Consider the following 26,211-nt stretch of genomic DNA (forward strand, 5'->3'; position numbering starts at 1 on the left):
AGGGCTTTGAAGCCAAGGAGGGGATGTGCTTTTTTGCTTTTTTGCCTCAGAGCCACCTTTCCACACCTCTTCTTTTAGATTTTGCCCAGTGAGGTTGCAATGCCGGAAGACAGCGTACTTTTCAGTTTTGGTGCTTTATCTTTCCCTGTGAAAGGACCTCTCCTGTCTCCAGAGGGTATGAAGGAGGGGAGTGTTATTCAGGATGGAACTGCCCCTCCCCACATGCTGGCCCACTCTCAGTTTGTACTGCTCTTCTGGCTGTGGTTGACAGAGGCCAAGAATGCTTTCCTGGGTGTTTAGCACAGGGCTTTGTCATCAGACCAGGTCCGAGGTCTGGCGCTGCTCTTTCCTAGTTGGGGAAATTTACTTCAGGTTTCTCATCCACAAAGGGAGCATCATTATCAGAACATTTACTGTGATGTCAATGCATGAAAAGCCCCAAGGCACAGTGCCTGGAGCATGAGAGATGCCCCATTACTGTTAACCAGCACTGGAATAATTATTTTAGCAAAGTTCTGAACTGTGGTTTATCAGCCCCTAACCCCCACCCTTCCCAGAAGAGATCATGAATATTGGATATGGAGGGCAGAGAGACTAGTGTGACCAGCCAGTGAAACCCCTGGGTTAAAGCTCAGGGGGATGCAGTAACCTGGGCGATGGCTACATAGACCCAGAGACAGGAGCCATTGAGACCCTAGATGACCTCAAGGGGCTTCAGCCCAAGCCCAGATGAAAGAGAAAGGAAAGGAAATATCACCTGTGACTTTCCCATAGCATCTGCCTTCTCTCTCATCAGAGTCCTGGCAGGTTGTTCGTCTCAACCCCTTCTGCAGTGGGGGATTTGCCAACCAAGCATTCCCAATGACTAGTTGGTAGGTTTGGGCTCCTACTGGCAGAAGAAGCAGAGGTGCCATGAACACCGCCCAAGTTGACTCTTGGCTCCAGTAGACATGATTCAGATCTCCGGGTGGCGCTGGCCCAAGACAAACAGAGAAGCACAAGCACGCTAACCAGGCGGGGAAGTCACGCTGGGCTTGAGTGGCGAGGCTTTCCTTTGGTCTTGCTTTGTTTGATTCCCATTTCCTGTTTTGCTGGCAGCACATCAAGTTCTATACGTCCACAGCCTCCCGCCTGCAGCCGGGACTGCTCGTGCCCAGATTCTGTCTTCCACCCGGTCTGTGGAGACGATGGGGTTGAATACCTCTCCCCTTGCCACGCTGGCTGCAGTGAAGTCAACTTCAGCTCCATAGCTCTCAAGCAACCGGTAAGGGCCGGAGGGGCCCCAGGTCTCTGCTGAGTGTGTGCTCTGACAGCCTGCTCCTCCACTTGGGATGGGCAGGGCTCCACCCCACTCATTCCCAGCATCCTGGCCTCTGGGCCACACCCACCTTTTCTCCACCTCCAGTACCCTAGGGTCATGATCAGATGCTTACAGCCCAAAGTCAATTAAAGACTGGCCAATGTCCAATGAACTCACATTCCTGAAGTCTAACAATGCTCAAAGCCGAAACAAGTCAGAGCACTCCTTCCGCTGAAGCCTGCCAGTCTCACCCTGATGGGTCCTTATTGGGCACACCAGTGTCCTGCAACCTTGTTATGTCGCAAAGCCACATGAACAGGCCCACATAGATCGAGGGCAGAGGGCCTCTGTGATGTGGACCTGGAAGGTTAGAGCTGGAAGTGGTGATGGAGGCCCTTTGGTTCAACCCTTCTGAGCACTCTCAGCTGTGGCCACACAACTGGCTTGAAGGCTGTAGCTATTCATGGGGCAGATCTGGGACTAGAACCCAGGGAGCTGCCTCAGCCCAGGGCATGTCTGTGCAAGATCAGGTGTCTCCCAGCCACAGCCTCCCACTCACACAGCTCACATTCACGATACTCACTTGGCAAGGTCCTGGCCAGCCCTCAGAGTGCTCCCTGCCTCCCCAGATCAGACAGCAGCAAACCAACTCCAGTCATCTGTGTGGTTATTCAACAGACACGTAGTGAACACCAGACACATACTTGGGTGCTGAGGATTCAGTGGGGAACCCATCAGCCCATGTCCCCGCCCTCATGAACTTGTATTCACCAAATAAAGGCACAAGAGTGTTTTTAGAAGGTAACCCATGCCACAAAGAGACTTAATGAGACAGAGAATATCTGGGGACCTCCCAGAGGAGGTGACATTAGGACTGAACCACCAGAGGAAGAAAACGCTATGAAGACCTGGGAGTGAAGCAAATTCAAGAGCAAGACCCAAGGGCATGAATGATCTGGCAAATGGGAAGAGCGAGAAGGCTAGGGCTGGCACAGGGTGTGGAGGAGGGTCATACCCAGCTAGGCCTGGGAGCAGGCAGGGCTCAGGCTTAAGACTTGAACATTCTTTATCCTAAGAGCACGGGAAGGCTATGCAGCTCCCTAGGGAGAGGATGCAGCCTGTTCCTTTAAACCTGTGTGGAGGGCATGGGCAAGGTTAGCCATCTTCCCTGAGAGGACAGGCAAGGCTGCTTCCATGGCCACCTCTGCTGGCAGAGGAGCATGGTTCTCAGGAGGTGCAAGGACCAAGAGCTTGGACAAGATGCTTTCTCAGTTGCCTTCTTGTTGGAGGAGCCTGTGGTGGCTTCTGTGGTTTTCTTATCTTTATTTACTTACCTCTGAGTTGTCTACCTCCAGAAATAATCTTGACAAGTTTCCAATAACAGCACAAGCACATCAAGACCAAGATTCATTAGCATAATATCAAGAAAAAAATGGCAAATTATAAGGGAAAATATGTGTAAAAAATCCAGACTGAGGAAGGTAGCAGCAACATTGTATACAACTTAATTATGAGCTTCCCAGCAGCCCAAGTAAAGAAGGTCCATAGTTCCAGTCCTTGGTAGAAGGAAGCATACCAGTTTATTAGTTCCAATCTCGGCCCTCTAATGGCTTTGACACTTAAAGCAGTTGGACCATAGGCTGGTCCATCAGATGATGTGAGAGGGAAGATGAAGCCACCTGACAGACAGGGTCCACCAAGGTGAGCTGTACAACAATGTTGAGCTGTATGGATTTATAGACTTGAGACAGAGACCTTTAGAGGAAGGAGGAATTTATCTCAGGCAGAAAGTTCAGTGGATTTCACCGTGTTTCCACTGGTGCTGTGCTGCACTGCACTTAGTCGCTCAGTTGTGTCAGGCTCTGTGCGACCTCATGGACTGTAGCCTGCCAGGCTTCTCTGTCCATGGGGATTCGCCAGGCAAGAATACTGAGTGAGTTGCCATGCCCTCCTCCAGGGGATCTTCCCAACCTAGGGATTGAACCCAGGTCTCCCGAACTGCAGGCAGATTCTTTGCCAGCTGAGCTACCTGGGAAGTCCATTCCCACTGGTATCTCCTCCTATTTTTATCTTCCTTTAATGTCCCTGCAATAAACACACAAACAGCAAAAACAAAAACCCAGAAAACTACTACTGCTGGGCAGCAGGTGGCCTGGCCCAGAGGAGGGCCCTCCCAAACCCAAGTCTGCAACTGGTGGACTATACCTGGCAGCAGGATCCTGCAGATCCCCTCATGGTGTAACTGCAGGAGGAGTCCAGCGCACACTGGACGACTGGTTTTGGTGAAACAAACACTGTTTGTTGCCCAGTGATCAGAAGCGAGATCCCTGGGGCACCTGAAATCCCCACCTCATCTCCTCTCCAGTCTCTGCATCTAGCATCACCAGGTCCCTAGGGAGGGCAGAGGGATGACCGTTGGAGCAGGCATTTAAAATGTGTGGACTCGAAATAATAACAGCAGGTTTCCCCTGTTCCCCTCCATCTCCTTCCAAGATCTACTTGAACTGCATCTGCATTGTCGGGGGATCTGCTTCAGCGAAGACAGGCCCGTGTCCCGTCTCCTGCGCCCACTTCCTGCTCCCGACCACCTTCCTCATCTCCTTTGCGGCGCTCATAGCCTGCATCTCGCACAACCCCCTCTACATGATGGTGCTGCGGTGAGTGCGCCTCTCCTTCCCAACGCTCCCCTCACTTAAAGTCCAGCTGCCCCCTTCTCAGCTCTCCTGCCTCTCCTGGTCCTCTGAGTCCTCGGACATGAGATATTCTTGGGGTGATACAGGGAGATAATACTAGTGCGCCAGTGCCCGGGCTTTGGTGCCAGCCCGTGCGGAGTTCCATACTGCAGCCTCATTTGGTGGGTGTCCCTGCCTCTCCATCCTGTATGAGGAGGGAGGAGGAGGCGGAGCCTGGAGAGGAGGCGGAGCCTGGAGAGGAGGCGGAGCCTGGAGAGGAGGCGGAGCCTGGAGAGGAGGCGGAGCCTGGAGAGGAGGCGGAGCCTGCCGGCTGAGCCACGTAATCCCTCCAGGCTTCCAGGCTCCAGGCTGACGCCACACCTGTAGATTCACCTATCTTTAACTCAAAAGAACAGAGAGGAGGGACGAGAATTCAGTTAGAGGCATAAAATCAGAGAAGGAAAACGAGAAAAGTTCCAGAGACAGAATAAGGACTGTGGAAAGGATGACAATGAGAAAAGCCCCCGTGTACTAGGAGCCAGGTCAGAAGGGAGGGCAGGACAGGCGGCAGGCCAAGGCAGGTGTCTTGTTACAGTGGCACCAAGCTGCCCCTGAGGTGTTGGCATGAAATGACCCTCCATTCACCTCACCCTCTGGAAAGGAGAAAATAAGGTTTCAACCATGTTGGCATAACTTACCCTGCCTACCTCCCTCCTGTCCTTATCAGTCTGGCAACAGAGATAGAAAAACAGGATTTGAAAGACCCGGTCCAGGGTCAAAGGCCTAGCTCTACCATAAACTGGCTAAATGTCCTTCAGTGTTGTCAAGTTCACCAAGTCTCAATTTCCTCATGTATGTGTGTGCTTAGTCACTCAGTCGTGTCCAGTTCTGCGACCCCATGGACATAGGCTGCCAGGTTCTTCTGTCCATGGAATTTTCCAGGCAAGAATCTGGAGTGGGTTGCCATTTCCTACTCCAGGGTATCTTCCCCACTCAAGGATCAAACCCACGTCTCTGTGTCTCCTGCATTGGCAGGCAGATTCTTTACCACTGTATCACCTAAGAAGCCCTTCCTCATGAATGAAAGGGCATTAATGATATTGGCCTCAAAGGATTCATGTGGGGGTTGTATGGTAAATTGCTTTGCTCTGCATAATGGTTCATTATCAATATTTACCAAAGTATTCAGTTCAGTTCAGTTCAGTCGCTCAGTCGTGTTTGACTCTTTGCAATCCCATGGACTGCAGCACACCAGGCCTCCCTGTCCATCACAAACTACCAGAGTTTACTCAAACTCACTTCCACTGAGTCAGTGATGCCATCCAACAATTTCATCCTCTGTTGTCCCCTTCTCCTCCTGCCTTCAATCTTTCCCAGCATCAGAGTCTTTTCCAGTGAATCAGTTCTTCATGTCATGTGGCCAAAGTATTGGAGTTTCAGCTTCAGCATCAGTCCTTTCACTGAATATTCAGGGCTGATTTCCTTTAGGATGGACTGGTTGGATCTCCTTGCTGTCCAAGGGACTCTCAAGGGTCTTCTCCAACATCACATTTCAAAAGCATCAATTCTTCAGCGCTCAGCTTTCTTTATAGTCCAACTCTCACATCCATACATGACTACTGGAAAAATTATTACCACCAAATTATTATTACTATTCTTATCAACAACTAGTTTCCCCAGAAGACTAGGAGTTGAGGGGTCTGGGGTTTTATCCTATTTACAAGTTAGCTTGCAAACTACCAAGCTCCTGTTTCTGTTACTGTTTCATAAGGATGCTGGCAGAAGCTGGAAGACTCCTAGGTCAAAGGCAAAGGACTTTGTTGCTCACAGGACAGCAAGCAATGTGAAGCTCATGCTGCATCATTTATTTGTGACCCCATGTCCTGCTGGGCGACGTGGAGGGCTTCAAGTGTATGTGTCACCTGCAGTGGGTGCAGGGCACAGCTGAGGAGCACTGAGCTTGGGAGAGTCACTGCTTCTATAGACCAAGCCTGCAGCTGGTCTAGCAGCTTTTACCTCATGCCTTAGGTCTGTTCACGGCAACCACACCCTTGGGAAATGACCCAGGAAGCACACAGTCAGGCCCTTGTATTCTTAGCATACTCCACGAGAACGTGTAGGGGTGCTCAGAGCAGGTTGCTTGTCTCAACACCGTCATCACCCTCTCCTCTACCACTCTGCATCTGTGCATTCCAAGTACCCATGATTTCACTCAAGGCCCCTGAGTGTGGGTCCCTTCTTGCACACCAGGTCAGATGGACCACAGTGGACCCAGTAATCCTGAGAAAGGTACGTGGGTGGCCATGACAAAAAGAGGGAATAGAATAAGGAAATTTCATAGGGAAGCCCCCAAACATTGGAGAAGGGCATTGCTGTTAGATTGCCTCCCAGAGGACTGCCAAGCATCAGGGATGAGGAAGTAGTGGAGGGAAAGCACCATTTGAACCCCAGGGTGGGCTTTTTTAGAAAAATCTCTCCCCTCCAAGTTTGGTCAGGAGCTGGAGTGAAATTGAAGAAGAGGACCCAGTATCCCCAAATAATTTAAAGATAAATTCCCCTGGGAAAGATGAAAGAATGGATGCTATGTAGTGCAAAGAAGGTGAGGTGTAAAGCCAATGTTGTACGTGGCCCAAACCTTATTTGTATCACTCATGGCCCTCAACCAGGCATGGAAATACAGTCTGGGAGTAAAGATGTGCCAATAATGTATCACAAGACAGAAGTCAGAGAGCCAGTGTTAATTCAGGGGTGAAGGGGCAGAGATCACAAGGAACTCAAGCTCTCTGTTAGAAGCCAGTTTGGGGTTCCCAAGTCCCATTTAGTTGAGAAACCAGGGGAGTCTATCCAGAGATAAGGACCAAAACATGGAAGCAAAGGACCAAAACAAATCCATCTATTGTGGATTGGCCCATTGAAGGGACTTATTTCAATAAAGGGAGTGTCCATTAGATTGAGATTTGAGGCACTTTCCATTGGGGGCTCCCAGTGGGTACCTCTCCCCTGCTTCACCCCAGTGGGGATTCTGAGAAGCTGAAAGATGGTCCCTTTCCAGTTTGCTAGCAGAACTGTGGAAATAAAACAAAATGTGTGTGGAGATCTGAGTTCCCTTCAGCTCCGAATGCTTTCCCCTAACCAGCTCCCACTCAGGAGTGTGCGCTCAGGGCACATGGAAGCCTGGTGCCCTGGCTGGCCCACTCCTGACTCCCCATGTCGTGGATGGGGGCCTTCCTCTCCGCTCACTGCCTAGCTGGCATGGCAAGGCCCAGCAATTCCTCCTCCAGACAGCCTCCCTCGCCTCTCTCAGTCTCCTTCCTCAGGCAAGTGCTTTCCTCCTCTAGAGGGAAGAAGGGCGGGGACAGGACTGGCTGCATAATTTGCAGGACCCAGTGCAAAATGGAAATGCAAGGCTCATGGTTCCAAAATTATCAAGAATGTCAAGCTAGCCACAGCAGAGCATTAAAGCGAACATGAGGCCTTTCTGAGGGTGTAGCCCAGCAAGGCCACACAGGTCACATGCCCACCGCGCCAGCCCAAAGTAGAGGATTCTGTTAGCTGCTCAAAGGAGCCCTCAGCCCAGGGGCTCTGGCTACACTTTGCATCAGGGCTGTCTTCTACTGCTGTAAAACACCACCAGAGCTATTCAGACCTGTTGCCATAAACACAGCCTTCAGTATCCTCTGGTTCCCAGATGCTCTGTCCTCTGCCTCTTGAAGGGAGCTCTGGGCAGCCCTGAAAATCACAGAGACCAGTGGTTCTCAAACCTGAGTGTGCACAGAATCTTCTAGAGGGCTTCTTACAATACAGAGGGCAGGCCTCACCTCCAGAGTGTCTGCTTCTTCATCTGAGGTGCAGCCTGAGAACCTGCGTTTCTAGCAAGTTCCCAGGGGATGCCGATGATGCTGTTGGTGCAGTGATCACACTGTGAGATCCTCTGAGAGGAACAGTAGGAGCACAGGGCCCAGGTGAATCCAGGGGGCCTCGAGAGGGCAGGTCTGATGCGCCCTGAGACTGCCCCAGCAGAGGGAAGGCTCAGCCCTGAGTCCTCCCCCTGCTGATTTCCTGTTTGCCTTTTCAGTGTGGTGAACCAGGAGGAAAAGTCCTTCGCCATTGGAGTACAGTTCTTGCTGATGCGTCTGCTGGGTAAGTATCAGGGATGCCCCCTTCCTGGTGGCCCCAGATTAAGGGAAATCAGAGGGCTGTGGGGTGCGGGGTGGGGAGGGGAAAAGCCCCATCTCATCTCTGTCATAAGAAGCTGTACATAATAAGCATAAGCACAACAGCAAATGCCAAATCCCATATGGACTGTTTCCGCATCACTTGAGGTTAGGAAAGTTTCCATCTATGGCATTAATTCCAAACGAAACTGTGTAAGAAGGAAAAGTGGACAAAACTGCGAATGCCTAATAGAATGCTGAGTGTAGGTATTTTTTCATCTCTCTCCAAGAATTCACTGTAGGAACAAAACCTCGCGTTCCTGCCGCGGCCAGAACAGCAGCAGAGCCCAGCCCTGGCTTCCCTTCCATTTTACAAAATCCACTCCTCCTACCTCTATTCAGCAAAGGGGGGCCCTCTGCTGGCAAACCCTGCCAAAGCAGTCAGAGCCCAAGGAGGAAGGGCGCTGTGCCCAGGGATCAGGACCGGCTGTGCATGCGCTGTCTGCAGGCATCTGCAAACACCCAGCTCGCCCCAGGTGTGGGGACGCTGCAGGTCCTTCCCCAGACTGCTCATGCTGTACTGTCCCCTCTGGCTGCCTCCAGGCACTGGATTAAACACAAGGCACTCGTATGGAGACTCTTGCAGTGACAGGTACAGGAAGTAAAGGGACTGATTGAGGAGGGACTTATTAAGGACCCCGGGGGTGCCCACTGCAGTGGGGAATATGCTGACTTCAGTGGAGAGACTTCAGTTGGCATCAGAGTGCACTTTCTGACCTTAAATGCTGAAATCCCTGCAGAGCCTACGGTGCATTATTATTTGCGAGTCTGGCTGCACATCACTCTGTAGCAACTTCCATGATCACCCTGGGGTGTGTGGGTGATGTATTTCCTGGGCCTAACCAGCGGGGGCCCTCTCCTACCAAAGCTGGGTGAGTGTGGGATAAGGAGGAGTGAGCCAGATTTTTCAGTGGAATTTCTTGGTCTCTGGCCACTTGCTCCAAAAGCCCCCCTCTTGAGACTCTGCTCCTCTGGCCTATATTACGAGGACACAAAGCACCAGGGTCTACCCTGTCCTGATGGCAGAGGCACAGATGTCACCACAGTGCCTTTCCATTTATAACTTGCTCTGAAACCTCCACTGGGAAGGAAACCTTACATTCCGCCCAGCTCAACGGCAGCTAGGATAGGCTCTGGAGCACCTCGCCCTGCTTCTTCCCACCACTGTGAAAACACCCCCTCCTGTGCTCAAAGCACCTGCTGCCTTTGTTTTTTTCATTCAAGCTCAGATAACTCAATGTGAGATCACAGATAGAAATCTCAGGCTGGAGGGATCCATTCATCACCCAAGAATGCAATTCCACCCTGGGTAGAGAAAAGGACTTGGCCAGCTTCAAATTACCCACTGGAACTTAGTTGGAAATTTTTCTGGACTTCATTTCTATTCAGGGAACATCATTTAGGAAGGTCATTCCTTGTGGCCAACTTCCATCCCCCATTCACCTGGAGATTTGGGAGCAAGCAGGTCTGATACAGAGGCTGGTTCTTAAAGGTCCCCACTTCAGAGCAGAGCCACAAGCAGAACATTGCCTGTTTCTTTCCCCCAAAAGCAGCTTCTCACAGGGCCCTAAACAGAGTCTGGGAGGCTGTTTTCAGTGGGTCTGAGAATGGGGTGGCCTGACCCGGGTGTGGATCTGGCCAAGCCCGCCCCTGTCTAGACCCGTAGCTAAGGATGCAGGACTGACCTGAATATTCAGCAGCCATAGGGCACGGCCCCTGCTGGACCAGTTCTCAGCACTCAGCTTCGGGGCAGAGGCTCTGAACAGCCAGGGTGTTGGGGGCCTGGAGGTGGTGCTTGCTGTCTAAGGGCAGCTTGCCATTGTGGAAAAACGTGGGATTCGAACCTCCGAGAACTAGGGTTCCTAGTCCAGCCCTGACCCTGCTTGGCTATGCAAAGGTGAGCCAGCCGAGCCCACCTTCCTCCCCATTAAAATGAGGGCACCTGCCTGCCTCTGGGCTGCTCTGAGGGCCTGAGGAGTCGGTGTCCTCAAGAGCCTTCTCCTGCCACCCGGCGAGCCCAGCAATCCCAAGCGTGGGAACTCTGGTACCTGTCTGAGCTAGTACCAGGGGACGCCTGCAGCTCACTGTCCTGGAAGGATGGCTCAGGTCCCTCTTCTCTTCTGAGCCTCCAGTGAAAGAGTAATTCAGGCTTCACAGAAAGCTAGTCTGCTTTCCAAAGTCACTGTGGTTCCCAGGGGTGGGGCAGAACTGTTCTCATGCCTGTGAGCTGTGTAGGGGCCCCAGGCACCTGGCTCCCCACCCTGCCCTGGCGCCTCTGCTGACAGCTCCAAGTGACCTGAGCTCTCTCAACTCTCTTCCTGCTGATGCTAGCCTGGTTGCCGTCTCCAGCCCTCTATGGCCTCACCATTGACTACTCCTGCATCCTGTGGAGTGCAAAGTGCTCAGGGAGCAGAGGGGCCTGTGCCTACTATGACAACAATGCTCTCCGGAACAGGTGAGAGCCTGCACGATGCGCCAGGCCCCACGCCCGGGCAAAGGGCGGTCATCACTCCGGTGGCAATTGTGAGGCTCTCAGGCCTGCGAGGGAGAGCTGGAGGGGAACTTGCCATGGGCAGGAGTGGGGGCCACCACTGACCAGCAAGTCAGGCTCACAGAGAGCCATCCAAGTAACAAGACCCAGAGGCTGCTCTGATGTGTCCTGGCCCCCGTCTTCAGGTCCCCCTGGCCCTCGAGAGGGACAGCATCACAAAGAGGGTTGTTAAAGGAAGAGGTCATGGCTGTGGAACGATGATGCCAGGCCAGCCTCCTATTGCTCAGAAAGAGGTGGCCCCTCATAGCTCCTGGCAGAGACCAAGGGCAGGCGGGATCAAGCCCAGCTGCAGCACCACTGAGCTCTGCACCCCTTCAGCCACCTCACCTGCTGCCTTGTCACAAACAAAGTGGGGAGAGTGGGCTTCAGGGGGCTGGACGGGGTCTGGAAATGCTGTGGCAGGGGCATAGAAGTCCAGGAGGAGGGCAGACCAAGAGGGCAGGGAGAAGGCACCCTTCCTGGCTGTACTGGGACACAACACCCTCCCAGATGGCTGGTGCTGCAGTGTTTCACTGGCCCTCTGGGGGGCGAGGGGCGCCAAGGAAGGTGGCAACAAGGAGCACTGGACTGGGAGTCCCACGTAGCTCCCATGTCCTACAAGCCTCTCTAGGCTTGTGTACAAAAGGGATGAGGAAGGTGGCTCCCACTCAGGTGGGGACGGATCCTTACCTGAGTGGTGATGACACATGACCCCAGGGCCACTGTGACGAGGATTCTGCTCTGCTCAGTGGCCCTGGCCACAGCATCGCCATACCCCTCACATGTCCTGCCTCCTGCTTCACAGGTACCTGGGCCTGCAGGTGGCCTACAAGGCTCTGGGCTCGGTGCTGCTTATCTTCATCAGCTGGCGGGTGAAGAAGAACAAGGAGTACAATGTGCAGGAGAAGGCGGCCAGCCTCATCTGACCCTCGGACTCAGCTGCTGCCCTGCTCCTGAGAGCGGACCTGCCCCCATACCTGCCCATATTTACTAATGTTACCACGGCGCCTCCTTTCTGTTTCGTAAATGAGAAAGAAACCCCATCACCATTTGCTTTCCCTGTCTCCTCCTCCCGGAGCACCCCCAGGGTGCCCAGGGGCCCGGTGGGCACAGACCTGGAGGGCTGGGTCTCTCCTGGCCCCTTGGGCGAGGCCCCCACAGGCCCAGTCTCGTCCTGTGCGATGGGGATGCTCACTGACGCAGCCCCGCCCGTCCCTCACCAGCTCCGTGGTTTCTCTGTGGGGAGACCTCTGGGTATCTGCCCAGAGGAAAGAGGGAGGGGGGTGAGCTATTACTGCCCAGAGCCAGGCTAGGGGAGGGGAGGCTGGCTGCAGTCCCTTTTGTATCTGGGTTCAACGCCAGCACAGAGCCTAGGAGGACCGACTTGCTTCCCCTCCGATCCTCGCTTCCTGCCCAAGAGGCTGCTTTGGAAGCTCTCGTGGGGAAGAATGGCCAGTGGGTCCTTTCAGCTACCCACGCTCAGGACCAGAGCTCGGACTAACACCTGAAGACAGGCCATCCAAATGGTGTTCACGTTAACTGTAGACTCTTCTGTACCCAGCTCTGTGTAGGTTTATCTCCGTCTTTCCAGGAGTATGTCTTACACTAAGAAATTCACATGGTGGTGAAGACCTGTGGCTGGCTGTGGATGGTCATGACACCTGGCCCTCATCCCACAGTGGGGAGACAGGACTCCTCATCTCAGAGTGATGGGAGGACCACCCTCCCCAAAGCTGACTCGGATGCAGATGAGGTGGCTTCACATGGGCTTCTCCATCTGGACTTTAGCCTGTGGGTCGTGGAGTAAAGAGAGGCTGTCGGGGATGTCAGCAATCAGGTTAGGAAGTCCAGCGAATGTCAAAAGCCATCAAGCTGTCTGGCCTCCTGTAGCCCACAGAGTAGAGGCCCGAGAGGTTGACTTTCCTGGTTTTGAACATGCTTGTGCTTATTAGCATTTTCTCAGCCTCTTCTCACTGCCTCCAGTGAGGTGGGTGCCTTCCCTGGGCTTGGGCTGAGAGGTACTGCTGCCCTGGGTGGAGGTTCAGAGTCAGAAGCCAACGAAGGACTCCTTTCATCCACAAATGTTTATTGGAGACCAACTTTGTGCAAGGCAGCACTGGGGGGGCATGGTTCTCCCTGGAGCTTCCCTGCCCTCCATCTACACTAAGGCTGCCTCCCAGAGCAGGCTCACTGGGCAGGGGGGGCACACAGCAAGAACCTGGAGATTATCAACAGAACCTTGACCGTCCATGCCTCAGCATACTGAGTCTGCTCCTGGCCTTTACTGTATAGGGAGCTGACTTACCATGTCCTCTGGAGTTGCTGGACATTGGTCATGGTCACATGCAGATCTCTTGAGTGCCACTGCTCTTAGAAGACCCTTCCAGAAGCCACCTCTGGAAAGGCCTCATATGATGGAACCTCAGTGGCCACAGTGCCATCGTCTGAAGTCTTTGTGAAAGCCACTGACACTGTGACACAGACAGCCTGATTCCAAAGCCACCAGCTCTATTTCCACAGATCTCACTCAGGAAGGGAAGCTCCATGCAACCTCAGAAGCCAGTTTCAGCCCTTTCAGCGGTCATGCTTGGAAAATGATTCTCTGCAACTAACCCTGGTTCTTCTCTCTGCAGTTTAACCAAATTCTGAAGGCACTGCCTTTAGCCGAGCTCATGAACAATGAATGCCAGCCTTCAGATTCTAGAAGATGGTTGCTATTCCAAGCCTTTTTTCTATTTTGATATTTCTATTAATATAATGTAACTTGGTCATGAATTTGTACTGTCATGTATATTTGCTAGAGAGCAGACAGAACCTATATGTTCTGGCCAGAGACTGTCCCTTGCCCAATCCTTGGGGGCCTAAGACCATGGGGATGGGAGGTAATGCGACTCCCAACTTATCATACTGGTACAGAGAAGCAGCAGGTGCCTCTTGTCCTTTCAGTGAAATCCCTTCAGTCAAGACCCCACAGTGCTGGGCTCTCAGAGTCTCTGATCCCTGCCCTTGAGTTTATATGCAGAAGTGGGGTAAGACACAGACAGCTAAGTCCATGATATGACGTGGAACTAATATCATAGTCATCACTGATCACTTGGTCACAGCCAGTACGACTACCCTACAGCAAATCTGCCTGCAGGACCTGTAATGATGTCACCTTCATTTCCCTTCAGGTGCAAAGCTTAACAAGCTTCCTTGAGTGTTGGACTCTCATAGAGTGTGTCATTAAAATGCAGATCTCTGGGACTTCCCTGGTGGTCCAATGGCTAAGACTCTGCACTCCCAATGCAGGGGTTTGGGTCCGATTCCTGGTCAGAGAACTAGATCCCACGTGTCGCAACTAAGACCCAGCACAGTCAAATAAAATACCCGTGGAGGATTCATCTCGATATTTGGCAAAACCAATATTGTAAAGTTTAAAAATAAAATAAAATTAAAAAAAAATAGATAAATAAAGTGCAGATTCCCAACCCTCTCCACCCTGCCCCAGGAGCTATTTATATGGGGCTGAAGGGAAACCAGGAGTGGCATTTTTAATAGGTCCTTTGTGTGAGGCTGATGTGGGTGGTTGTCAAACCCTGTGTGAGGGTCATCAGAGCCTTAGGGATGCCCACTTAGGCTTGGACCACTGAGAAATTGACAATAGGCCTTTGGTCCGCTCAAATGTGAGTGGAGGTGACTGATTTCCTGGGTGGCGCCAAGCAGGGGCTAGTGGACATGGAAAACAATGCAAGAGCCCACATTTATATTAGGTTCTATCAGTCCTGAGAGTGGAATTCTCCCTCTACAAGCCTGAAAGTACAAATGCGGCACAGTCATTTCTTTATATTGGTTGTGTCTGACTTCAGGCCTTCATGGTGCTGCCTGGCTGGAAATTCAACATCAGTCAGCCTTGGTTTGGCTCTCAGAGCCATCCACATGTCCTTGGGTCCTGCCACTGTGGGTTTTTGGTCCCTTCCTGGTCTGAGGCCCCTAGAAGCCAGGTTTCTCCCCTGAGCCTGGAAACTCTGCAGAGGCTGGATCCCAAGACTAGGGTCCTGTGTACCCCAGTGATGCCCTCCACCCCCATCCAGTCTAGGAAACCCACTCCCCTGTCAGCCCTTCAGGGGCTGGATGAAAAAGCCAGAAAAGGAAGGATCTGCAGGAATCTTTTTGTCTTATCCTTCTTTGAGCCTTCTTGGCACAGGAGAGGGAAAATGCAGTAGAATTAAATGCCATATCTCCATAAATTATCTTTTGGCCCAAAGCCCTTTTGGGTAATCTTTACCATAGCCCCATGTTGGAGGCCAGATTGGTCTTAAGGCTCTATTTGAAGATGAGGAATCTGAAATTAAGGAAGTAACCATGTGATCAACTTTATGCAAATAAAAACTGGTTGGGCCTGGACTCCAATCAGGCTATCCAGCCCTCTCTGCTCTAGCTCCCCTACTGAGTCAGTTCCCATGGAGGTCCACCGGACCACAAGACAGAGGTGGGAGAATCTACTGAAGGCCAAGTAAAGTTGTTAATGGAGGTGGAGAGAACAGGTAATATTTCACTTACCCACCTTCTATTCAAGTAACAAGAACATTCTAACTGTTCATTAAGCAGGACCACGTCAGCCCTATAGCACCACGAGTTTAAAGAGAGTCACAGAGAAAAGGGACAAAGAGGAAAAGGTTTTAAAGAGAAAAAGCCTTGGAAGAGCTACAGGCAGACAGACCTTCAAGGAGACACCCCCACTTGGTGATGAGTCAGCAGGGTTTTGCTTAGGAAACAAAGCCACATCGTGATTTTCTCCAGCTGCTTCCAAAGATGGAGAGATACAGTTAATCTGGGGGCTGAATCCGGTCAGTATCAAACTGTTATTAAAATATTATATTATAGATTCCCAGAGATTGACAGGGGCTGTGTGTGTGAGAGAGAGAGAGAAGAGAAAGAAAACAAACAAAAAAACCCTGTGAATCCAACAGAAAAACACTATGTTTTTACAACCATAAGAACTAAATACCTGGGAGAAATGTCCATCTCCCGCCAACAGCACAGGATTCATTGTAACCTTTCATCAGAGATTAAATATGTATACAGGTTGTGGGCAAGCCCTTGGCAAATTATAAGCGAGAGAAAGTTTTTCTCCCACGACACACCCTGCCCACTCATCCACTGCGATCCACCCTGACCCTGCCGTGTTGTTGCCACACCACATGGGGTCACCGCAGTTTGATGAAGTCCCTGCCTCCCAGGCACCTGCTGCAGCTTGATGACAGTGGCCAAAATGTACACAGATCTTTACAGCTCACAACACCATCCACTCATTTAACAAACTCCTTTAACTGGGAACTCGGGATAGGCTTGGCTGTGCTGGGAAACAAACAAATCTCACCAACTGTCACATGATCCAACAGGAGTTCACGTCTTGCTCACCCAAAGTCCACCGTCAGTCTGGGCGACTCTCAGGGCAGTGGCTCGGTACCTCCTTTACATAACACACTGCCATGGCGGATGAGGCAGTGCCAGGGAGTCTTTGAAGGTCTTGCACCACTAAGTAAACTTCTGGCACAGAAGCTACACGCTTCACCTCCGCTTCCAGCCCCTTGGCCAGAACTAGTCGCTGTTGCTGCCTAACTGCCGCAGAGATGGGGAAAGATAATCCTTCTGTGAGCTCAGAAGAGACAGAAAGCAAATATGATGGACAAGCTCTAGGCTCCTCCACCATTGGGGCAAACCTAGATGGAGACAGGTGCTCACTGCAACGCGTAAGCAAAGTTTGCCAGGCGCTGGGGGAGGGGGCGCAGCCAGAAGAAAGTTTTCTGAAGGCAGCGACATGAACATTGGGTCCCTGAAGGCAAGGAGATGAATTTGAGGCAAGGCTGAACCTGCAGGCAGTTTGCAGAAGAACGAGGAGATGAGGAGGGAGGTTGGCTCAGAGGAAGCGGATGGTGTAGTGGCAGAGGGAGATGTGGGGTTGGGAGAGGGGTCTCCTGGGGTGAGACTTGCTGGGGCAAAAGGCCAAAGACTCAGGGAGGCTGAAGAGCCAGAGAAAGGCCCTAAGGAGGAAGAGAGGGTGAGTTGATCCTCAGTGGAGGAATCTCAGCCACAGCTTCCACCAGCTCTGAAAGGCCAGTATGACTAGTAATGTCCTACAAATGGAGAAAACAAGACCCCTCCCAGCCGTCACTTGTGCCTGATTTATTTATTCATTTAGTCCCCAATGTACATGAGGACAAAAGATGATGCACATATGGTCCCTAACCTCCAAGGTCACATAATTAGAAGCAAGAATTAGGTGCAAGGGCTGAGAGCGCATTCAACCGAGAGATCAGAGAAGGGGCTTGATCCATCCTTACAAGATGGACTAGATTTCAAGAAATCTCAAGGTGCAAGAGAAGACATTCCAGGAGTCCGGAGAACTCACTGGACATAGGGTGCTTGAAGGAGAGCTCGGGTCACCTCTGGCTCCTGGGGCAGTGCCCAGGCCCCCCTCTTCCCACTTGGGCCTGACAGAGGGCCTCTGAGCCTCAGCCAACACATCCCAGGAAGATCCTCCTAACTCAGGCCCCCTCCTGGACTCTGTCTGCACTGCGAAGGGGCTCCTGAGTGGGCCCTTCCATCTTTCCAGGAGTGGTCCTCTTGACACCCCAGCCACGCCAGCCTGCCCACCAGTTCCCAGGAAGTCCTGCCTCTGGAGCTTGGAGGAACTGCCCATTTGCAGTCCGCTTCTTGGCCAGAGTTCCAAGGCTGCCCCAGCCCAGAGTGGGGTGGAAGCTTCTCTATGCCCTCTCGTCCCCTCTTGTCTCCTCTCTCTTCCCACCCAAGCCCTGGAAACTCAGGCTTGGAGCTGGGAGTCAGAAAGGTTGAGTCTCAGGGCACAAAATGGCAGCTAATTTAAAGGAACGTCCATCCGGTCCCCAGTGTGTTGCTACCCGCTTCTCCTTTTTGTGGTCCATGCATGTGCGATAGGACAGGAATCCCCTTCTACAGACACCAGATCCATAACGTGACCTCAGAGATTCCAGACGGGGCCCAACATTTGTTTAAACCTTGGCCCTCATTACACTTCACTGACTTGAACTTACAGAAGAGGGAGCAGTTGAGTCCAGAAGAGGCAGAAGCTCTCCCCTGGGTCCCCACTGGGTAAATCTGAGGTGTGTTTCACACTCTTCTCATCTGGCTCCTTGACCTCAGCTTCCTCTCTATTCACTCTGAGATTCCAGAAGGGCTCCTGCAGCCCAGCATTCAGCAGTTCAGGGTGTTGAGCACCCAGACTCTGCCCTAAGAGCTTCACATAAGTTTGCACCTTTATTCGTCACCAAAGAGATGCAATTATCATGCCATTTCCCGTGAGGAACCTGAGGCACAGCCAACTGTGGTCAGTTCAGTTCGGTCACTCAGTCGTATCTGACTCTCTGCAACCCCATGGACTGCAACAAGCCAGGCTTCCCTGTTCATCACCAACTCCCGAAGCTTGCTCAAATTCATGTGCATTGAGTCGGTGATGCCATGCAACCATCTCATCCTCTGTTGTCCCCTTCTCGTCCTGCCCTCAATCTTTCCCAGCACCAGGGTCTTTTCCAATGAATCAGTCCTTCGCATCAGGTAGCCAAAGTACTGGAGTTTTGGCTTCAGCATCAGTCCTCCCCATGAATATTTAGGATTGATTTCCTTAAGGGTTGACTGGTTTGATCTCCTTGAGGAGAGTTCGAGGGACTCTCAAGAGTCTTCTCCAACACCACAGTTCAAAAGCAACAATTCTTTGGTGCTCAGCTTTCTTTATGGTCCAACTCTCACATCCATACATGACTACTGGAAAAACCACAGCTTTGACTAGACGGACCTTTGTTGGTGAAGTAATGTCTCTGCTTTTTAGTACGATGTCTAGGTTAGGCATAGCTTTTCTTCCAAGGAGCAAGTGTCTTTTAATTTCATGGTTGCAGTCACCATCTGCAGTGATTTTGGAGCCCAAGAAAATAAAGTCTCTCACTGTTTCTCTTGTTCTCCATCTATTTGCCATGAAGTGATGAGACCGGATGCCATGATCTTCGTTTTCTGAATGTTGAGTTTTAAGACAACTTTTTCACTCTCCTCTTTCACTTTCATCAAGAGGCTCTTTGGTTCTTCTTCACTTTCTGCCATAAGGGTGGGGTCATCAGCGTGTCTGAACAACTGTGATGCTGTCTCTCCTTTCCTCCGAAGGCGGCCTGGGCAGGCACCAGGGTAGGCGCCGGGGTCTGCACCTCGTGGGCGCCACCAGGGGGCGCCACCCGCCACGCCGGGCCCGGGCGTGGAAGGGGCGCGAGGAAGACCGGATTTGCATCCCCACTGGGCGCGTCCTCTGCGCCCCCGCGCCCCCGCTCCCCTACCCCGCCACCAACTAGCCCCACTTCCTGCAGCCCAGCGTACCCGCCCTGGCGTCCACTCGCTCACCCCACCCCAGCGTGCATCCACCGATCCTGGCCACCGCGAATCTGTCCGCAGTCTGAGCCCGCCTGCGCCAGCCTTGCGTGTCCTTGAGAAGATGTCCCACCCCCGCCGCGCGATAAAGCACCGTTTGGTCTGTTTATTTGTATTTTTAGTACGAGAGTGTAATAAACACACTCAAGAACGAGGAAGGTAGAGGAAAAAGTACCAGGAAGCCCGACAGGGTCGGGGAGCACACACTGCTTCCCTACGCCCTCCAAAGTGCGGTGGGCGGGGGAAGGGGAGTAGGAGGGTGTCACAGCCTTCCCGGGGAGCCGCCGCCTGGGAACCATCGTTCTGTGGCTGCAGGGCGCTCAGGTATCCTCCCACCCCTGCTTCCTCCGGCTGGCTCCCGGAGCACCTCGTGGGACCTGGCCCTGAACAGAAGCGGGCATCAGAGAGAAACCGCAGATCCAGGCCCTGTCCATCTCAAGGAGTGCCGATTGCCCATCCTGTCGCAGACTCTAGCATCCGGCAGGTGCTGGGGTGGGGGTGGGGGTGGGGGGCGGCAGGCAGTAAACAAGACAAATAGAACCCATTCCCTGGGGGAATTTACGGTTTGGGAAGGAAAGCATAACCAAGACATAACCAAGAAGGCACACAAATTGTGTGGTTGAGATTGGCTAATCATTCCAGATGCAACAGTGCCATGGAGGAGAGATGCAGACAGATGCCTGCATCAGAATGCAGGGGGGAGAGGTATGTGTGGTGATATCACAAAGGTGATAGAAGCCAGTTTCTTAGTGCGGTAAGGATCAATAGGGAGGTGAACTCCAGCTGCATCATGAAGGATGGCAGCAAGGATGGCGCAGGGGCCTTAGAATGAAGGTGTTCTGGGCAGAGGGAACTTCAGGCTTGGAGACTCAGGTGAGATGCTTGAGGTGTGTTTGCCTGGAGGACAGCAGGGAGGAAGCACGGTTACAAATGGCTGGAGGTGGAGTGTAGTGGGAGGCAAGCTCTAGAGGGAGGGTTACTGTGTATACACCTCCTTCAGTGGCTGGATGCTGCTGTGGATAATGGGGAGCCACCAACAGGTTTTTAAGAGGCAATATGCCACCCGATTTCTGAGTTTCAAAAGCCATTGGGGCTGCTTTGTACTTGGGAAAAGGAACCTGGCTGGCACAGGTAGGTTCTTAGGAAGATGGCTTCCTTCTTGTCTTTGTGGCTGCTGGGGAGCTCGGGCACAGGAGGAGATCCAAGCCAAGGGGCTCCGACAGGTCAGAGCGGAGGGCAGGACCAGTGAGCAGCAGGAGCCTCCCAGGTGCCTCCCTGGAGCCAGGCCGAGCTGCCCAGAGTACTGGGAGTTAGCGTGAGACGTGCTGGAGCAGATTCTTGCACCAGAATGTGCCTTGTTAAAGAGCAGATGTTGGGAACTGGCTGTCTGTGGGCCCAACACATGGGGTCTAATTGGCCCACTTGACACTTATGTTTTTAAATTATCCACAAACATTGAGAGAGTTTGAATCTTGGGATTTTTTCTTTGAAAAAACCTGGACCAGCACTCAAGTCCTACAACAAGTCACTGCAGCTGAATAGAGACAATCTTGGGAGCTGGTCCCTGTATTCTTAGGGTTACTGAGGATCCCCACATCACCTGTTCAGCCCCTTTGGGTATTTAAATTTCCACACATATCCACACCCTTAAAGAATCAAGCTAAGCCACGGAAATCTGGGTGAATGTTGGAAAGGGCCAGTCCAGAAGCAAAACGTTGTGTTTGAGAAATAATAGCCGGATAGATGACTGTCTGGGAGAAACTGTGAGGGACAAGCGACTGCAGGTGCCTGATTTGGCCCACTGGAGGATGAAGTCCAAACAGAATGCCCATATTTCTCCCCAGACATCCTTTCACTGACTTTCCCATCTCACTTAACGGCACTCCAGCCTTCTAGTTTAGTTCAGTTCAGTTTAGTCGCTCAGTCGTGTCCGACTCTTCACGACCCCATGAACCGCAGCACTCCAGGCCTCCCTGTCCATTAACAACTCCTGGAGTCCACCCAAACCCATGTCCATCGAGTTGGTGATGCCACTGAACATCTCATCCTCTGTCATCCCCTTCTCCTCCTGCCCCCAATCCCTCTCAGCATCAGGGTCTTTTCAGATGAGTCAGCTGTTCGCATCAGGTGGCCAACGTATTGGAGTTTCAGCTTCAACATCAGTCCTTCCAATGAACACCCAGGACTGATCTCCTTTAGGTTGGACTGGTTGGATCTCCTTGCAGTCCAAGGGACTCTCAAGAGTCTTCTCCAACACCACAGTCCAAAAGCATCAATTCTTCAGCATTCAGCTTTCTTTATAGTCCAACTCTCACATCCATACATGACTACTGTGTATGGAAAAACCATAGCCTTGACTAGACGGACCTTTGTTGGCAAAGTAATGTCTCTGCTTTTCAATATGCTATCTAGGTTGGTCATAACTTTCCTTCCAAGGAGTAAGCGTCTTTTAACTTCATGGCTGCAGTCACCATCTGCAGTGATTTTGGAGCCCCAAAAAATAAAGTCAGCCACTGTTTCCACTGTTTCCCCATCTATTTGCCATGAAGTGATGGGACCGGATGCCATGATCTTAGTTTTCTGAATGTTGAGTTTTAAGCCAACTTTTTCACTCTCCACTTTCACTTTCATCAAGAGGTTCTTTAGTTCTTCTTCACTTTCTGCCATAAGGGTGGTGTCATCTGCATATCTGAGGTTATTGATATTTCTCCCGGCAATCTTGATTCCAGCTTGTGCTTCCTTCAGTCCAGCATTTATCGTGATGTACTCTGCATATAAGTTAAATAAGCAGGGTGACAATATACAGCCTTGATTTACTCCTTTTCCTATTTGGAACCAGTCTGTTATTCCATGTCCAGTTCTAACTGTTGCTTCCTGATCTGCATACAGGTTTCTCAAGAGGCAGGTCAGGTGGTCTGGTATTCCCATCTCTTTCAGAATTTTCCACAGTTTATTGTGATCCACACAGTCAAAGTCTTTGGCATAGTCAATAAAGCAGAAATAGATGTTTTTCTGGAACTCTCTTACTTTTTTGATGATCCAGCCTTCTAGTGATTAGACCAAAAACTTGAAGACAGTAGAAAATAAGCTTTTCTAAAAAAAAAAAAAAAAATCAACTTTACTGATATGTAATTTGCATATAACAAAAAGCACTCATTTTAAGCCTACGTAAATGAATTATGAATTCATTTAGTGAATTTTGAATCCAGATACATAGTTTCCACAACTGCCAGAAAGCTTTTTGATACCCTTCCAGCAGTACTCCCCTCACCTCCCTAACCCATCCTCCCTCCTCATGCCAATCAGTTCATGGCAAACAGAAGTGGGAAAAGTGGAAGCAGTGACAGATTCATTTTCTTGGGCTCCAAAATCACTGTGGACAGTGATGGCAGCCTTGAAATTAAAAGATGTTTGCTCCTTGGAAGGAAAGCTATGACAAACCCAGGAGGAGGAGGAAGTGAAAGCTGTTCAGTCGTGTCTGATTCTTTGCAACCCCATGGACTATAGAGTCTATGGAATTCTCCAGGCCAGAGTACTGGAGTGGGTAGCCTTTCCCTTCTCCAGGGGATCTTCCCAACCCAGGAAACGAACCAGGGTCTCCTGCATTGCAGGTGGATTCTTTACCAACTGAGCTATCAGGGAAGCCCATGACAAACTTAAACAACATATTAAAAAGCAGAGACATTACTTTGCTGACAAAGGTGCATAGAGTCAAGCTGTGGTTTCTCCATTAGTCACGTACTGATGTGAGAATTGGACCATAAAGAAACCTGAGCACTGAAGAATTGATGTTTTTTGAATTGTGGTGCTGGAGAAGATCCTTGAGAGTCCCTTGGACTGCAAGGAGATCAAACCAGTCAACCCTAAAGGAAGTCAACAATGAATATTCATTGGAAAGACTGATGCTGAAGCTGAAGCTCCAATACTCTGCTGCCTGATGCAAAGAGCTGACTCATTGGAAAAGACCCTGATGCTGGGAAAGATTGAAGGCAAAAGGAGAAAGGGGGCAGCAGAGGATGAGATGGTTAGACAGCATCACCAACTCAATGGATTTGAGCTTGAGCAAACTCCAGGAGATAGTGAAGGACAAGGGCAGCCTGGTGCACTGCCGTGCATGGAATGGCCAAGAGTTGGACATGACTTAGTGACCAAACAAGAATAACATGAGTAAAAGTGCTATGAAAATTTGTGCACACATCTTTTTATTGATCTATGTTTTCATTTCTCTTTGGGAAAAACCTAGGAGTAAATATTGCTAGATCAAAGGGTATGTTTATGTGTAACTTCATAAGAAACTATTAATACCTGTTTCCAAAGTTGAAATGGAGGCGGAAAAACACAGGAATGATCTCTTACATAGAATACAAGTATCACTAACCATAAAAGAAGATTGATAAATTGAACTACATGAAAATTCAATACTTTCTTTTATCAAAAACATCATTAAAAGAGTAAAACAGCAAGCCACAGAGAAAGGAGATTTCCAACTTATATAACAGATAAAACACCTGTATCCAGATTCTATACAGAAAATAAGAAACAGATACACCCAACAGAAGAATGGGCAAAGGACTTGTACACATAATTCTCAAAAAAGAATATCCGAATGCCAACAAATACATTAAAATGTACTTAATATCATTAGTCATGAACAGCATGAAAAGGCAAAAAGATTTGACACTGAAAGATGAACTCCCCAGGTCAGTAGGTGCCCAATATCCTACCAGAGTGGAGAAATAACTCCAGAAACAATGAAGAGATGGAGCCAAAGCGAAAACAACACCCAGTTGTGGATGTGTCTGGTGATGGAAGTAAAGTCCAATTCTGTAAAGAACAATATTGCACAGGAACCTGGAATATTAGGTCCATGAATCAAGGCAAATTGGAAGTGGTCAAACAGGAGATGGCAAGAGTGAACATGACATTTTAAGAATCAGTGAACTAAAATGGACTGAAACAGGTGAATTTAATTCAGATGACGATTATATCTACTCCTGTGGGCAAGAATCCCTTAGAAGAAATGGAGTAGCTCTCATAGTCAACAAAAGAGTCTGAAATGCAGTACTTGGATGCAATCTCAAAAATGACAGAATGATCTCTGTTTCATTCCAAGGCAAACCACTCAATATCAAAGTAATCCAGGTCTATGCCCCAACCACTAATGCCAAAGAAGCTGAAGTTCTATGATGACCTACAAGACCTTCTGGAACTAACACCAAAAAAAGATGTTCTTTTCATCATAGGGGACTGGAATGCAAAAATAGGAAGTCAAGAGATACCTGGAGTAACAGGCAAGTTTGGCCTTGGAGTACAAAAAGAAGCAGCACAAAGGCTAACAGAGTTTTGCCAAAAGAACACACTGGTCATAGCAAACACCTTTTCCAACAACACAAGAGAAAACTCTACACATGGACATCACCAGCTGGTCAACACCAAAATCAGATTGATTATATTCTTTGCAGTCGAAGATGCAGAAACTATATAGTCAGCAAAAACAAGACCAGGAGCTGACTGTGGCTCAGATCATGAACTCCTTATTGCCAAATTCAGACTTAAATTGGAGAAATTAGGGGAAACCACTAGACAATTCAGGTATGACCTAAATCAAATCCCTTATGATTATATAGTGGAAGTGACAAATAGATTCAAGGGATTAGATCTGATAGACAGAGTGCCTGAACTATGGACAGAGGCTCGTCACATTGTACAGGAGGCAGTGATCAAGACCATCCCCAAGAAAAAGAAATGCAAAAATGTCTGAAGAGACCTTGAAATAGCTGATAAAAGAGATCAAAAGGCAAAGGAGAAAAGGAAAGATATACCCATTTGAATGCAGAGTTCCAAAGAAGAGCAAGGAGAGATAAGAAAGCCTTCCTTGGCCATCAATGCAAAGAAATAGAGGAAAACAATAGAATGGAAAAGACTAGATCTCTCTTCAAGAAAATTAGAGATACCAAGGGAACACATTTCATGCAAAGATTGTCACAATAAAGGACAAAAATAGTATGGACCTAACAGAAGCAGAAGATATTAAGAAGAGGTGGCAAGTATACACAGAAGAACTGTACAAAAAAGATCTTCATGACCAAGATAATGAGAGGGTAACAGGCAGGAAGGCCAGGGGTCTCCAAATGGAGGACATAGCCTGCAAGTGTCAGACATTTTTATCTCTCTTAAGCGGCAGGAGGAAACAAACTAGCAATATTTTTTTCCTTCTCTATACAAATTTAAAGAGAGGTTTCTCTTAAAATACTGTGTTGCCATAATGACACCTGGTTTCGCCTGAAGTTAGCTATTCTTGAGCCTAGAGATAACCAATGCCTTTTTCTTATGGAAATGTTTGTCTTAAGCTATGCTAATGTACTACGCCTTTACCCCAAACTCTGTCTCCAAGTCGGTTCCGCCTCTTGGCCCAAAACCTACTTGACAAACCAGTATGTTATACTCAGATATTGTTCCCCTAATCTATGTAAATGAAACTATTTGTATGGTGGTCTGCCCTTCTTTAAGATTCAAGTTAATTATTTTATGGCCCAAGATAAACCATTTGGTGCCATTCTAAATTTTAAGACATTCCTTTCTTTCATTAACAGACTGCTAGTGACTATATAACATCCAGCTGAAGACTAGCAAGGGGGTACTCTTTCTGCCCCCTTCTGATGCCTATGTCAGAAGCTTTCTCTATCTCCTTTATACTTTAATAAAACTTTATTACACCAAAAGCTCTGAGCGATCAAGCCTCGTCTCTGGCCCCGGATTGAATTCTTCTCCTCCGGGGGCCAAGAATCCCGGTGTATTCGCGTGATTCAACAACAACCTTTCAATAATCACGATGGTGTGATCACTGACCTAGAGCCAGACATCCTGGAATGTGAAGTCAAGTGGGCCTTAGAAAGCATCACTATGAATAAAGCTAGTGGAGGTGATGGAATTCCAGTTGAGCTATTTCAAATCCTGGAAGATGATGCTGTGAAAGTGCTGCACTCAATATGCCAGCAAATTTGGAAAACTCAGCAGTGGCCACAGGACTGGAAAAGGTCAGTTTTCATTCCAATCCCAAAGAAA

At 49.9% G+C, this 26,211-nt stretch overlaps 1 protein-coding gene across 1 annotated transcript in view; it reads left to right on the forward strand.

Annotated features, from left to right (window-relative positions):
* Window positions 1-13,491, forward strand: part of SLCO2A1 (solute carrier organic anion transporter family member 2A1) — an 87,771-nt gene extending 74,280 nt beyond the window's left edge. Inside the window, exons 10-14 of the mRNA XM_006051420.4 lie at window positions 1,099-1,264; window positions 3,794-3,957; window positions 8,048-8,112; window positions 10,518-10,641; window positions 11,522-13,491. Of these exons, the coding sequence (XP_006051482.2) occupies window positions 1,099-1,264; window positions 3,794-3,957; window positions 8,048-8,112; window positions 10,518-10,641; window positions 11,522-11,642 (640 nt within the window). The 3' untranslated portion in view covers window positions 11,643-13,491. The remainder of the gene's footprint in view (window positions 1-1,098; window positions 1,265-3,793; window positions 3,958-8,047; window positions 8,113-10,517; window positions 10,642-11,521) is intronic.
* The last annotated feature ends 12,720 nt before the right edge of the window (window positions 13,492-26,211 follow it).

The sequence above is a fragment of the Bubalus bubalis genome, chromosome 1 (assembly GCF_019923935.1).
Source record: "Bubalus bubalis isolate 160015118507 breed Murrah chromosome 1, NDDB_SH_1, whole genome shotgun sequence".
Lineage (NCBI taxonomy): Eukaryota > Metazoa > Chordata > Mammalia > Artiodactyla > Bovidae > Bubalus > Bubalus bubalis.